This window comes from Ictidomys tridecemlineatus, chromosome 12 (genome assembly GCF_052094955.1).
Source record: "Ictidomys tridecemlineatus isolate mIctTri1 chromosome 12, mIctTri1.hap1, whole genome shotgun sequence".
Lineage (NCBI taxonomy): Eukaryota > Metazoa > Chordata > Mammalia > Rodentia > Sciuridae > Ictidomys > Ictidomys tridecemlineatus.
Window position 1 is genome coordinate 30,869,839 of NC_135488.1, and position 15,461 is coordinate 30,885,299.

Consider the following 15,461-nt stretch of genomic DNA (forward strand, 5'->3'; position numbering starts at 1 on the left):
GACCTTGGGGACCGGGTCAGAGAGCTGAGCAGCCCCCATGGCGCAGGACTCTACAGGGAGGTCGCTGTCTTGACTGGACAAGCAACTTCGGGGGACGCCCACACAGAAGTGAGAGACGGCAGGGGACTGTGCCTGGCCAGGAGGCAGCCCAGCCTGCAGGGCAGCAAAGACCCAGGACCTGACTGCACTCTGGAGAGCTGATGTGCTCCACGGCCCAGGAAGTGACAACGAAGACAGGAGGGGCAAGAGCCAGTGGGGACGGCTGGCCGCATGGGCCCCACCCTGGGCTGGGCAGGTGACCCGAATAAGTGGACAGGGGCCTGCTCTGGGCGCCAGGCAGGCTCCCCCAGTGGCCTAGTGTATCCCCAAGCGTTGCAGGAGAGGGCAGCTGGACTTCCTAGGGAGCTGGTCTATACAGCTGCCACATCACGTTGACAGTCTTTCTTAAACAGAGGACATTAACACAAAAACAGAAAAGAAAAACCTGTTTGAGGACAGCTATACCACATCCTGCACACACCCCCCCCCCACACACACACACACACATGCACACGCACACACACACGCGCGCGCGCGCACACACCCCACATGCTGTAAGTGGGTGCCTTGTGTTGAACAAACGAATAAGGAATATGTCACCTTCTGTGTCACCTTCTGTGTCACCTTCCCCATGTGCCATCACCCTGACCTTTCTGATTTTCTAGAGTTCTCTGAGGAATTTGGAAAACCCTCAAGAAACATCCCAAAGCTGCCGTAAGGGGAAAGAGTGCCTCTTCAGAAGCGCACCTGCTGCAGGTACTTAGTGACGCAGGACGTCACCCCCAACAGTTGTCGTGTCAGCCCCAGTGGCCCCCCGTCCCAGAGAACTTCGAGGCAGGTCGGTGGACACACTGTGACCCGAGCCAGTGGTTGTGACTCAAACTGTGACCCGAGGTGTCCTACGCTATGCCTCTGTCCTCCTCTTGTCCTCCAGCACACCCGACACCCTGGTGGGGACCGGCTGCTCCCTTGGGCCGGGGGCCTCCTACGCTGGCACTGGCGGGCAGCTCTGCCAGTGGCCCCTGAGCCGCCTGTGCCCTCGAGGGCCTCTGCCTCTGGCCCAGGGCTCCTCCAGGAGGTGCTTTGCTGTCGGGGAGCTCGCCCACGAGGAAGCCTGCCGTGGCGGCCAGAGCCCTTCGGAGCGTCATTCATCTGGCCAGCCAGGGTCCACAGAGCCCTGTCAAGTGCCATCATGACAGAGGGGAGGTCACCCAGCCCTGCACACAGGCCACATTCACTGGAAGGGAGACAAGCACGTAGGGCACAGGAGGGAGCTTGGCAGTGGGTGTCGGAGACTCCCACAGCAGACAGCCTCGCCACCGGCCTGGGAAGAGGCAGGGGGTGGAGGGGTGGAGCGTGAGCTGGGGCCTGAAGGACCCCCTTGCTGGTGACAGAATGCGGGCCCTGCTCGGGGGCCCAGACCGTCTACCAGTTGCCGTCCACCAGCCGGCAGGGAAGCAGGGGCGGCTTTGAGCAAGGGCTTTGCTCTTTGAAGGGAGTGCTGAGGCCGATGTATGGGGAGTGGATGGGCCAGGTGTCCATGGCAATCGAGGGACCTTGTTAGGGTATGATTCCAATGGCCTGAGCGGCAGGAGGACTTGAACCACACCATCCCTAGCAGCAGGGATAGAAAGAAATACACAAGACCCAGGCATCCAGGAAGCACTAGAAAGAGACCATTCGTGAGCCTCAGGGGGCTGTGTCCAGGACGACAGTGACTGGTCAAGTTCTCATCCAGTGAAAGGGGAAGCCAGGTCGGGTACAGAGGACTTCCACTTTTTACCTTACACACTTCCATATCATTGGAACCTTTGAAGGTGAACGTATGGATTAGCAGAAAGCGAAGAAGGCTGTTTTCTAATCACCACTGACTTTGGCAGTTCTCTTGGGAACTATCACGCTGCCCAGGTGTCCAGGTGAAACCTTATTTTGAAAGCTATTCCCTGTGTGACCGTCTCACAGATTTCTATGACGTGTTGGCAGATTTCCTAAACCCCTAACAAAAGATCAGAGCCAAAGTCGGAGGCTGGTGCTTTTTCTGGAATAGCTATCTGCAGACTGAGGCTTGTTTTTCCCCGAAGCCTGGACACCTGTCCCAGTAGGATCCCCCCCCATTCCACTTTGCCCAGCGATTAGGGGAGCTTAGCTACAGAGAGTCTGTGTCCTAGACTTGACCAGCGCACGCCACAAACCCTAAGAGGTTTTTCAGAGAACCTCCTCTCCCAGAAGAGAGAAAGCTCAGTTCTAGCCGGCAAGGAGGAAAGGCTAAGAAGGGAATCCATGAGGTCGTGGGAAAAAAGGGGCCAGACGGCCCTCAGTGCTTCACCACCAGGGAGTCACATCCAGACACAACACACCTTCCAGGAGAGAAGTACTTCACCACGGATTGGAAGAGAGAAGTCTATTAAGTGTCAGTAAAGAAAGAAAAAAAGAAAGCACATGACTCCAAGGATAGAAACCCTAAAAGTCGTTTTGTTGTTGGTTTGGGGTTTTGGGTTGGTTGGTTCTGTTTTGGGCCGTACTCTAACAAGTTTTGGAGGAAAAACAAAATAACAGAGAAAACCTAACAACAGGCCGCCAGTTCCAGGCAAGAGAGTAGCACGGAATGAGGAAGCAAGTCAAAAACGGGAAGAAAGACAACTCGGAACTCTGATTTGGAAATGTCCACGCACTGGTGGTCAGTGCCTGGGAGAAGGAGAAAGAGGTGAATTCACACAGCGCACCTGTCCCAGGCGGAGCGGAGCGGAGATCGAGGTGAAGGGCAGTCGCTGGGCCCTGGGCACGTGCCCAGCCAGGACTGTTTAGACCTACGTGAGCCACTGAGAAAATCCAGGGGTGGCTCTGTGTGGGCAGGAGACTGTGGGCAGCAGGTGTTCAGAACAACGGAAAGGGAGAGAGAAGGCCCTGGTCTGGGTTCAACGCGCCCATGTTTGCGTCCTGGTCCTGGCATTTAGCATCTGTGTGGTCGTAGAGGATTACTGCCCTCAGCCTCAGTGTCCTGGGAGGCAAAATGGGCCCGTCCTATCTATCTTCAGGTTGCTGTGAAGACCAATTAGGATGATAAGAGGGAAAAAAAAGTACTTGATAGAGGGAAACTTCTTAAAAAGTTTTGTTTCTAAACATGAGTCCAAGGAAAGTGGCAGAATACCATAGTGTCAGACAGGGGCCTGCGTCTGTGACCAGCAAGACAAAGAGAGTCCTGTGACAGCTCTTCCAATCAGTGGCAGCTACAACACAGACAGTCTGGCCCTTCGTAGGACATGTTTCCAGACCCCTGGGAAATGTGGTACCAGAGCCTCCTGTTCTTCATCAGCTCTTCACACCCGTCCTATGTTAGAGAAGATGTCCTATAGGAAAGCCCTGGGGACTTTTCTGCTAGATCCAAATGGCCTCTCAGAGGAGGGACAACCCCCCTCCCACCAGATGAGAAGAGCCACTGAGACCTCACACCTAAGCAGGGCCAAGGCCTGTTCTAGGCCAGGGAGGAGGGTGGAGCACTTGGACTTCACCTGTCCCTTTCTGAGTTCTTGGGTCCCAGAGGGGGACAGGCCCTCTGGAGGTGATGGTCTCACAATATAAACCCATCCCGAATAATTCCATAAACTGAAAGAAACAGAAGTGTCCAGAGAGAAATAGGTGTGGGTACACAGGGCCTCGTCCAAACCCTCGGTGCCAGAGGGGGCCCTCGGGAACGGTGCAAGGGAACGGCAGGCTCCTGAGAACAGCGTCAGGAAGTCATCCTCAAGAAAGAGATGGGTGGCCAGGTGCTGCGGTGCTCGCCTGTCATCTCAGCAGCAATGGAGGCCGAGGCAGGAGGGTTGCAAGTTCAAAGCCAGCCTCATCAACTTAGTGACACCCTAGGCAACTTAGTGAGACCCTGCCTCAAAATAAAACATTAAAGGGCTGGGGATGTGGCTCAGGGGTTAAGCACCCCTGGGTTCAATCCCTGGTACCGAAAAAAAAACAAAAAGAATGAGATGGGCAGAGAAACGGTGCAGCAGCCATCACTCAGCTCCGTTCTGAGCAAGGGGACAGAGAAGCTGACGTCCCTCCAGGCACAGGGACAACATAAGAATGAAGCCATGACTGTTTTGCTTGTCTTCTTCTTTAAAATGGTAGCAAACCATTGGGGTGACCGACCTCCATGACAGGCTGGGAAGCCCAGGCTCAGACCTAAGATGGCATGAGGCAGCGCCACACCTCCTGTCTTGGAGGACCAGCCTGCCCAGGGAGAGGGGGACTTGAGCTGAGAAGCGGTCGAGTGACTCAAGGGCTGAAAATTTCCCCCAAAACTGGAATGTCCCCCCATGACTGGCTTTGCCAGCTCCCACTTCTGCTCGTTCCACGTCCTGGGGTTCGCGTTGTCACCGACATCCGTGGGACTCTCCACTTCCCCTCCTGTTCTATAGTGAGATGTTCTGTACTCACTGGGGACCGGAAGGAAGTGTGACCTGAGCTGCCTCCTTGGAGAGACGAGCTTTGATACAGGGTTGTGCAAGCGGCCTACATGACATGGCAAGAGATTTCACTTCCTGAGATGGGCATGGAAGGAGAAGGTTTGGGGTCCCGACCACAGGGCCAGGATGAGACGTGGCAGAACCATGGAGACGGTGACATCAAAGGATGTTACCCCAGGGCTCCAAAATTTCCCTGGAGCAGAAAGAATCAGGCACAGCTTCAACCTCATTGTGACGTTGGACAAATCACTTCACAGCTCTTGGCCTTGGTTTCTGCACCTGCTGCCCATGCTCAGATAGCAATCTGACCCCCACACTGCCCCCAGATCCCACTGGACAGCCATTAAGGCTCCTTCCAGCCGGCAGGGTCGGAGCTTCTGGAATGTTGCAATAGAAGGTGGTGGAAGCATAAGGAGCTGAAGCTTCCCAACCGGCACCCCAGGCCCCAGGAGGAAGGGACCAACTCAGAGCAGATGCTCGGGCACCTTACAGGCCTGCCTTCCTGTCACTGGCCCTCTTCCTCCTTGCTTGCCCTGAATGAGCAGAGCAAGGGCATCTCTGTTCTCTGTCAGGGCAGCCCACACCACCACCAGATCAGCAGGCTTTGATGGCCAGAGAAGTCACCGGCCCTCCAATTGGATCTGGAGAACAGTGGTTCATTTACAGGGAGATACTGGGGCAAGACAGGAGTCACCCGGGCCAACCAGGCAGGAATCCTAGGGTGTCCACAGGACAAGACACCAAATTTTATCAGGGTTCACTGTTGGGAAGTGCATATCGTTTTCCAAACTCACAAGACCCGGACGCAGCAGATGGCTTTTAGATTTCCAACAGAACTCATGAATTTCCAAAGGTGGGAATCTCCTGTCTGCCTTCCTGATATCAAGGTACTGGGATCCAACCAGGAATCAGAAGGCTGCTAAGTAAGCAAGCCACCCTCACCCCACAGTAGAGCCTTGTGCTTCCAGTATGCTCACCTGTCCGTCAGGGGCTGACTCCCTTGGATAAGGCAGGGTTGGCACAGTGTCCTGCACATAGTAGGCACACGCTTATTTGAATGAAAACACTGTGAAGTTTCTGCTCACCCTTCAGGCAGCAAATCCTGACTGTGCCCATTCCCGTGCCAGGCATTCACCGGCTCTAAAAGATCTCACAGCTTCCTGGGAACCGTGGTGACAAGGTTCCACTTTTGAGGCTGTAATGATGCTCTAACATCAGTGTCCCAGACTCCAAGCACCATTTCAAACCTGGGTCCTCATTCATTCCACCAACGAAGAGCTGCCCCGGGGCAGTACCCTGCGACAGGCACGCTGCTGTCGGGTTCAACAGTCTGGTAATGCTTGGTGTTCACAAGAGGTATAGCACAGTCTCTTCTGGATATTCTCATGGAAACAAGAGCTCATTAAAAAGTTATTTTAGGCAGAGAACATCTCTTCTACATTTTAAAAAGTCTGTGATCCTGGACACTTGATTGATTCAATAAACCCCTTTCCCAATAGAACATAATATGGGGTCATTCCATTGATCACCCAGCACTGATGTGTTTTCGATATGAAATTGCTGGGGTACCAGCACCTGGCATCTCGGGGTGGCAGGAGTTTGTCTCTGGGGTCACCTGACCTGCTCAGGAGCCTGCACCCCTGAACACTGTATGTCCCCTGCTCCATTCAAGGGAGGCCAGGGTCCCCCCAGGGACCCTCAGAACTGATGGAGAGTGTCTGAGTAGAGAGCAGCACCTTCGAGCCCGACAGGGAGAGCCAGTGCCCCTTCATTATACCATCCAACCATTCCCAAGGGGAAAGGTTCCCAACCTAAGTACAAGGAAGTGGGGGGGGGGGTTATTTGTGCACATTCATCTGCATGTCCTGCACGTTGTTCCAAAGACCCTAAATCAGCACACTCTTCTAACCCAGGAAAATCCAGTATTTTGGTATTGACATCATAGGCACCGGGGTCATAAGGAGAACGGTGCTGATTTGCATGATGACCCATTTGTGAAATGTGTCATAGCTTGCTATCCCTGGCACTGCCACAGATCAGGGATAATTTCGGCATACCAGCCCCTTTCCCCGAAAAGCTCCAGCCAATCCTCTTCCCCCCACCCCATGCCTTTGACTAGGTTGTGAAATCCTTTAACCAGAGGGAAAATTTCTCAGCTCTTCACTTCTGCTTTTGAAGGGCTATAAAACAGTGCGGGAGAAATCAACCAGCACAGAACAGAGTTCTTTGTGCTCCACAGCGCAGCAGGCGGATCTGGGATTCTCTCCTACCAGTCTTTGTTGTTCAGGTATGGCCTCAAGTCCGGCTAACGCTTAGAACCTAAGGGGGGTCTCTCTGTCTGTCTCTCTCTCTATCTCTCTGTCTCTGTCTGTCTCTGTCTCTGTCTCTCTATCTGTCTCTGTCTCTCTCCTCTCTCTCTCTCTCTCTCTCCTCCTCCTCCTCCTCCTCCTCCTCCTCCTCTCCTACATTCCCTCACTATCCTCCTCTCTGCCTGAAGATTGGGCTTTTTGCAAAAAAAAAAAAGCTAGCTCTACTGTAAAGTAGCTGTTTTGGGACTGCCTTCTGCTTACCCAGCAGCTCACATCTGAGAGGTCAAGGGAGGGACCGTGCACCCGGTCTCCTAACAATATATTCCTGGTTTGGATTTGATTCAGCAAGTGCTTTCCTCTAGACCCCAGGATGGCTCTTTCCAAGGGCATTCCTTTGCAGGCCTGGCTGTACTGGATGCTGAGGGAAACGCACATAAAAGTGGCCCTGGGGGGACCGGCCCTGCAGTGACCACTCATTGCCTGCTCTTCTCACAGGTCTCAAAGGCAGCCATGGCAGCAGTACCCGAACTGGCCAGTGAGATGATGGCTTACCACAGGTGAGTGCGGACACCGAGTACTCTGAACAGGGCTCCCCTCTCGTGAGTGAAGGTTGTCTATGCTTAGAGACCAGATGTGTCCCCAAATCTCCTCGTTAGGTGGCAGACAAGCTAACCCACCCCAATCCAGCCTTGGGACTCTGACGCCAGCCACCCTTGCTGCTGCAGGGGCTTCCCACATTCCCAGTGGACATGCCAGGGGCCCTTTGCAAGTTTGGCTTGTGTGGAAGGGGCTCTGATTTTAGCTGACTCTTCTGGGCCAGAGTTTAGGTCTCGGGACCCAATCAGGCGTTCTCGGGATGCCTAGCAGCATGGCCCAGAACCTGCCCTCTAGACTGTCCCCTGCACATCGCCATGGAACTCTCCAGAAGTCTCCAGGCAGCCTTGAGGAACAGGCTGTTCACAATTTTATTAGTGCAAGGCTTGTGTGCACAAAAGGAAAGACATCCCTGAGCCATGTCTATCTTTATTGCAGTGACGAGAACGACCTGTTCTTTGAGGTGGACGGCCCCAAACACATGAAGGTGAGACTCTGGGCCTTGTTCCTGGTGTGTGGAAGGGCTCAAAGAAACGGGCTCTGGGCTGCCTCACCCCCCAGGTGTTTTGCAATGGGCTGACTTTTGCCTCTTCCAGTAAGATAGACACCGGCTGCACCCCACTATCCCACAGTCTCCCCATAAGGCCTTGCATCGCTGGGCAGCTGCTTCACACAAGGAAGACAGCCAAGTCTTCAAGGAGATCTGGTCCGCCTTTTGTTTATTATTATTCATTTTTTTTTTTTTTTTGGCAGAGAGGATTGAATCCAAAGGTGCTTTACTACTGAGCCACATCCCCACCCCTTTTTATTTTTTACTTGGAGACGGAGCCTCACTAAATTGCTAAGACTGGCCTCAAATCTGCCATCCTCCTGCCTCAGCCTCCCAAGTTGCAGGGAATACGGGTGTGTGCCACCATGCCTGGCTTGGTCCTCCTCTCAGGAGATGGGTCCAGTCTACTTTAATCACTTGATTTAAACTCTGCCACCCAGAGAGGGTGGCCTTGGGAACTAACCCATGCCTGCCCCTTTTTCCTCCCTGGGATGGAACTTAGGTCAGGAAGACATAGACGGTATCAAAAAAAAGATGGGCTGGGAGTCAAAGCTCCCAATTTTTGTTAGAATTGCTGTTTGATCTTGGACCAGACACCCTCCCGCTGTGGTCCTCATCTGCAAACAGATCTTCTCTGCCACCCTGGCATCCTGGAGCCCTGAGGTATGGGTGTCTTCAGCTGGGAGCTAAGTTCACCCCAGCAAAGGGGCCTTCTTCAGGCTCACACCAAGGTCCAGCTGTCTCTTCCCAGTTGTGTGGAGCCTGATAAGTTTCCCAGGTGGCGCAGCCGTCTCTCCCCCCAGTTCAGGCCAGCTTCCCCCAGCCTCATAATCCCGGAACTTCTCGCTGCCCAGCTCGGCTCTCCTCTGTGCTGTTGGGTCTCTGTCCCTGTCCTTCAAGCTCCAGAACCACACCAAGCCTCAGGGCAACTCCAGCCAGGCCTGAAGGCAGCAGGGAAGTGGTCACAGACTCCACAAATAGCCACCCTTCTTACAGTGTTGGCAGAAAGCCTGAGAAGAAGGATCTGTGTAGAAAAATCCAGAACTCGTTGAGTGAGCCAAGATCAACAGAAAAAGTCATGATCGTTATGGTTCCAAAAATTTTAATGGCAGTGTTAGAGCATTAGGGAAGAGATAGGAAGGGTGAGAGGGTGTATGGCGAGGGGGGACGTGTAGCGGAGAGGTGACGTCGAATTGGCCTCTATTTTAAGAGAATAGCATGTAGGATGTCAGGAGGCCCACATTCTTCCTGCTGGGTGTCCTTGGGAAAGCCTCTCCAGGCTTCACAGACCTGGCAACTGGCAGTAGAAGCTTGGTAATCTCTGAGGCCCCGTCCTGCTCTCTGAGGTCCATGCAGAGTCCTCCAGCATGACCATCTTAACCTGCTCATTGCCTCGGTCTCCCCACAGTGCAACTGGCAGGACCTTTACCTCGGCTCCGTGGCTGAGGGCATCCAGCTGCAGATCTCCCAGCTGCACCTCAATAAGAGCTTGCAGCAGGTGGTGTCACTGGTCGTGGCCGTGGAGAAGCTGCGGATCCTTCCGGGCGCACAGGCCCCCCGGGGCGAGGACCTGCACACCTGCCTTTCCCTCATCTTTGAAGAAGGTACTGACTGAGATCCTCCCTCGGGCTCTTCTCAGCCCCTCACTCAGCCCCCAAGTCCCCTCCCCAGCTCAAGCCTTTAAAGGTAGAAAACAAGCCCAGAAACCAAGCCAGAGACCGTGGTGTGAACCCACCTTGCGGCTCACCTCCCAGAGCGCGGTGAGCCTGAAGCCCACCCCTCGGCCGGGCTCGTGCTGTGACCTGAGTAATGACATTTCACACAAGTGTCCCATCACTAGTCCTCAGTGAGGGACAGTGGCCCTGAGCCACGGCTCTGGTGCCAGAGCCAGCGTCCTTGACACCCCACTCCACACTTCCTCCCTCCTGGGTCACAGCTGGAGGTTGAGGCCATGTGCCTGTGTCCTCTGAGGAGCCCAGCCCTGCTGCCCACGTCCCCCCCCCCCCCGCTGGCTCTGCCTTGACGACCTTTGTCTCCTGATTCCAGAGCCCATCTTCTGTGACCCCTGGGATGACGACGGATACGAGTATGACGCGGCCGTCCCGGTGCTGAACTGCCGGCTGCGTGACGTCCAGCAGAAGAGCCTGGTGCTGTCCGACCCGTGTGAGCTCAAAGCTCTGCACCTCAATGGACCGAATCTAAGGCAACAAGGTAGCTGGGGGCACCCTGGCGTCCCCTCGGGCCTGCAGGCCGCTTGCCAGGGCTCCCCAGAGCAACAGAACTGGGAAGGGACAGCCACCACGACACTGACCCTGGGCCCAGCCACGAGGCCAGCTGGACAGCATCAACCTGCGCGTTTGCTGGCGGGAGGGTGACCAGCCTGTTCCAGCAGTCTCAGGACCACTGTCCCCAAGCCCCACGGGAGGGTGCAGTGCCAACGCTCCCATGGTGCAGGGTCATTTGATGGACAGGCACTAATGGCTGCGGGTTCCCTTTCCTGCTGTGGAGACTGAAGCTGGAATATCAGGGAGACAGGCCGCCCTTCCGGGGCCTGGCGCTGCCCTGCGCCCCCCCCCCCCCCGCTTCCCTCCCACCCCCACCACACGGGTCCTGATAGGGAAATTTACCAGCCAGGGAGCATTATCTCTCCTGGCCTCTTTTTTGTGTGAGTGTGGTACCAGGAAATGAACCCAGGGGCACTTAACCCCTGAGCCACATCCCCAGCCCTTTTTATATTTTATTTAGAGACAGAGTCCCGCTGAGTTGCTTAGGGCCTCACTAAGTTGCTGAGGCTGGCCTTTGAACTCATGATCCTCTTGCCTCAGCCTCCTGAGCTGCTGGGATGATAGGTGTCCACCACTGCCTTCCCTGTCCCTCTGTAGTGATCAGATTGTTCTACTCTTGAGGATGGGCACACAGCAGCCAGTGACAAGATCACTTCCTGCCGTCCTTCAGCATTTAGACCTTAGTGTCCATTTCAAGGTCCCCCTTAGTCCCCATTTCAAGAGGCTTCGTGAACCTGTTGGGCCTCTCTGGGGAATCCCGGAACCAGCCCCCGACCCTGCTGTTGTGCAGGCCAGCGGTTCCCACAGGGAGAGCTAACTTGTGTGGGTCCCGGGTTTGGCGGGCAGTGCTTGGGCCCATCCTGCACGGCGTGGCCTGACCAGAGACCCCGCCCTTGTCCCCAGTGGTGTTCTCCATGAGCTTTGTGCTGGGAGAAGGGAATGACAGCAAGACACCCGTGGCCTTGGGCATCAAGGGGAAGAACCTGTACCTGACCTGCGTGATGAAGGGGGACAAGCCCACCCTGCAGCTGGAGGTGAGTCAAGACCAGGGGAGGCCCTTCAGCACCCCGGGGGCAGCCGTGGCCGCCCCCTGCTTCCCAGGACACCACCTGCCTCCCACCCCCAGCCCCTAAAAAACTGGGAGCTGGGCTACTTGACAACTTTACATAAATGTCAAATAAATTCAACGTGATTTTTAACGCATGCAAACATCACTACCCCGGCAGAAAATTAAACCTGGTCGCTCACTGCCGGCCTCATGCCCAGCCATTATTACCGTGCCAACAGACCAGACCCTGTTAAGACTAGGCACATTATACACCAGGAGGGTCTCTCCATTTCCGGGATGACACTTTGGGGGAACTCATCAACTGAAGGGACCTGTCATCAATCTCCACTTCCAAGATCACCCCCCACACCCACACCTGCAGCTTTTCCAGCAAAAGCTTCATTTCCAATTGATGTCATTTCTAATAAATAAATAACTGCAAAAGTACCTAGAAACTACATACTCCTAGAAGCTTTGACCTAAGTTTTACTTTTAAAAAAAAAATCCACACCTCCATGATGTTCCCCAGCAATGATCCTAAGAATTCAGGGAAGGCGAAAGGCTCCTTCAGTGTCTACACAGAAAGCTGGGATCTCAAAGACAACTCAGGAGTGTGGCTCCACGTCCTGTACCTGCTCATTGAGTGTCCCATCCGGTCCCGTCCGGGGGTCACCTCTCCCACAGTGTCTCTGACCCATCCCTCACCAAGAGGCTTGTTTCTATTTTGCTGCAGAGTGTAGACCCCAAAAGTTACCCCAAGAAGAGGATGGAGCCGAGGTTCGTGTTCAACAAGATAGAGGTCAAAGACAAGGTGGAGTTTGAGTCTGCTCAGTTCCCCAACTGGTACATCAGCACCTCCCAGGCGGAGCACCTGCCCGTCTTCCTGGGGAACAACAGCGGCCAGGATATAACAGACTTCACCATGGAATTCGTGTCCTAAGGAGCCTCACCGGCGGCCCGCGGCAGCGAACGTAGCCTGCAGGCAGAGGGCCGGCAGAGGAGGGCAGGAGGGCTCTGAGCATGGCTGAAGGCTGGACCGACACCTACCTGTGTCCCCAGGTGGGGACATATTCGCAGAGCTCTCTTGCCACCAGCCAGGAGATGGCTCTCTCCTCCCAGGGGCCATTTCAGAACCTCTGCTGACCTGGCCACCCTCCTCTCCTGCGTCCTCAACGCCAGCCCAATGGGATCAGGCCACATTCTGTTCCAAGAAAACCTCTCCTCTGCTCCCAGCTTCTGATGAGCATCAGCTTACCCACTTATTTATGTATTTATTGATGGGTGGATCTATTTCATTCAAGGGGACCGGCGGCGGCAGTGACCGGGACGGAGCCTCCTCCTCAGTGCTTGTGGAATGGCTGTGATCAGGCCTGGCTGCAGCTAGTCCTCCCCTTGGGGCTGAAAATAGGTGTGCTCAGACTATGTGGCGGGGAATATTTATGGGTGAGAAAGTATAATCACACTGATTCAATGGTTCTGAAATAAATTTCACTGAAAAAAAATATTCTCCCTGGTTGTTGACTTTTCTTAGATCTGACACAGAAAAGTAAAGATAAACGGGGCCATCAGAGTCCTCGCCAGGGGTCTGGAAGCCACTCCTTACTGAGAGCCACAGCCGAATCAGAATGGCCCCTGGCATTTTGCCAGAAGTAATGGTTGAGAGGCGCCATTAAGAGGATGATATTAAGTTAAGCTGTCTATAATTGCTGTGCCTGGATGATGCTGGATTGAAACAGGCTGTGGATTCAATTGTATATTAGACCTTTACTGTCCGCCCTGGGCGCCTGCTACTTTGGAGTTCCCGTTGAGTTCTGGGGGGGGGGGGGTCCAAGAGTGAGTGTGCGCGCAGCCCGGTGGTGTTCCGGGAGAGTTGGGGGGGTGTTCCCGTTGGTGTGTGGTGGTTCCTGGAGGAGCCGCGTGGGTGGCGTTCGGGAGGTTCCTGGGGAGCGTGTGTGGAGTGTGCTGGTGGAGTTCGGAAATAAAGTTTGTTCCTGCTTGAGTGGCTCTTGATTTGTGCCCAGCCAGACTTCGACAACTCCTCATTGCTGAGTGCTGCTGAGACCCTAGTACAGCCCTGGACACAAAAGCCAGCCTCTCGTCCACCCCCTTTCCTCCTGCTGTCCAACACGAGGCTGTTGGGGGCACAAGAGTCCTCTGGAAAGGGAGTCACTAAACATTACCGGCAGGTCACAGCTGCAAGGACTCGTCTATCCATCTGTGCATGAGACACTCAGCCCTAGGGCCTGAGGGACAGAGAAAAGCAAGGGCAGGTGGCAGAGGCAGAGGGCACCTTCAGGTGACCCGAAGCAGAGGCGGGGCAGGATTTGAAAAGAGCAGTCAGGAAGGAGTCCCCAGACCTGGTAGGGGACCAGGCATGGAGGAGGGTGGCATGCCAGTCCCGCCCAATGGGACAAGCACAAGCTCTCTGCTAGGAAGTTAAAGGGCCCCCGCAGGTGAGGGGCCAGCATGAGCCACAGTGTGGGGTACGACAGCCAGTGACGCAGGACACTGACTCGGGATCACAGAAGCCACCAAAAGAAAAGTCAAAGCCTGAAACAAATCCGGGGAAAAATACTTGTGACTGAAATCCCAGACAAGGGACGATTTACAGAACATCCACGGGCCCCCTCAGGAACAGAAATCAACAAGATAGTAGGCCAAGGACAGTAACGGGCGTTCCCAACTCAGGAGCCACCCGCAGATCCTCAGCAAAGGGAGAGGGGCTCAACATTAACCATGAGCAAAAGAAGACAAAAGGTCTGTCTAAGAGGGCTCTCAGACACCAGCCGAAAAGTCCAGAGGACAGCGCGTCCTGCTCGTGAAACTGGGTGAACGCCCAGCGTCCAACACGACAGCGTGGCAACAGCAGGCACTGCCACCTCCGTGGAGGAAATGTGATAATACCCAGGAAAATCCACAAGTGCATTTCCCTTGAGACTCAGCAGTTTCACTTCTGAAAAGGGACACATGGTCCAAAATCTTCATGACACGTCATTTGTAATAACAAAAATAGGAAATAACCCAGGTGTCTGTCAACAGGAAACGGGTTCAATGATTATGGAGCGTGGAATACTATGCAACTATAAAAAAGGAGAAAGAACTCTGTGCAGAAACCTCTCCAAGGCATACATACTGATGACAAAGAAAAAAAGAGCAGGATGCAGACAGTGTGCAAGGTGTGCTGACTTCCGGGCAACAAAAGGCAGGGGTGGGGAAGGAAACACACTGCATTGTGCTCGTATTTGATCTGAAATTTTCTAGAAGATACATAAGAAATGAAGTCAATGATGTTGTTCATAAACATTGAACAAAATCAACTGGAAGCAACCTAAAGATCCAGTGTTGGGGGTAGGTTAGAGAATCCATGGTAAATTAGAAAGGAGATGGTCCTGAAATGGAAAGGTATCCAGGCAACTCATTGAGAGGAAAGGACACATTGTAAAATAAGTACAGAGGGACAGCATTTATATAAAAGGAAAGGCATTGCCCATCTGTGGTGCATAACTGTGTGCATCTGAGGGTATAGGGAGGCAGACAGCTCTGACGGAAAGGAAGGTTACTTGGGGTGGGGTAGGGAACGGGAGGGGTCATCAAGAGGAATTGAAGCTTTATTTATAATGCTTTACAAATAAACTATAATTTATTTGTAATTTTTTACAGGAAAAACATATTTGTGAAATACACACACGCACACACACAAAAAAATTAAAAATACAGGTGTTCATTAAATCTTCTGCATTAAAATGTAGAAAAGGCTTGGGTTGCAATTCCTGGATATGAGCCCAGGACTCAGTAGACCCTCCAAAGACTGTCCTACTTGTGGTTGGAAGCCCAGTTCTCTCCTTAACAACTCTTGCTTTTCTCTGCACTAGGTGTCCATGGCCTGAACAGGCAAATGATCTGCTTCTAAAAGGAAAGGGCCGGAGAGCCAGAATCCTCCCGGAACTCAGCCATGTCCACCAAAGTGCGATGGCGAGGTTAGGAAGCCTTTGAGGAGCCAGAAAGGCAATTTGTCTGCAGTCCTGGCAGGTAACGCACCACACCCCAAGGGCTCCCACCAGGAGCGGAAGCGGGGGCTTGCCACCTGTGTCACAGATGGTAACAGGTGGTCCCTAGGGGCAGGCAGTGGCTTCTTCTGGAGTCTTGGGCTGGCTAGGGGAGATGCAGTGGCATGTGGGA

At 53.9% G+C, this 15,461-nt stretch overlaps 1 protein-coding gene across 1 annotated transcript; it reads left to right on the plus strand.

The window, feature by feature from the left end:
- Positions 1-6,584: 6,584 nt before the first annotated feature.
- On the plus strand, positions 6,585-12,786 carry Il1b (interleukin 1 beta). The gene is made up of 7 exons (XM_078028280.1): positions 6,585-6,783; positions 7,301-7,362; positions 7,838-7,886; positions 9,358-9,553; positions 9,996-10,160; positions 11,138-11,268; positions 12,016-12,786. The coding sequence occupies exons 2-7, from the start codon at positions 7,316-7,318 to the stop codon at positions 12,220-12,222; spliced, it is 795 nt and encodes a 264-aa protein (XP_077884406.1). The 5' UTR covers positions 6,585-6,783; positions 7,301-7,315; the 3' UTR covers positions 12,223-12,786.
- Positions 12,787-15,461: the final 2,675 nt, after the last annotated feature.

Bases quoted from the DNA above. Each gene is read 5' to 3' on its own strand.
- Il1b (XM_078028280.1), top strand. From the start codon at position 7,316: ATGGCAGCAGTACCCGAACTGGCCAGTGAGATGATGGCTTACCACAG. The intron at 9,554-9,995 runs GTACTGACTGAG...TCCTGATTCCAG, and splicing joins TTCCCTCATCTTTGAAGAAG to AGCCCATCTTCTGTGACCCC. The intron at 11,269-12,015 runs GTGAGTCAAGAC...ATTTTGCTGCAG, and splicing joins AGCCCACCCTGCAGCTGGAG to AGTGTAGACCCCAAAAGTTA.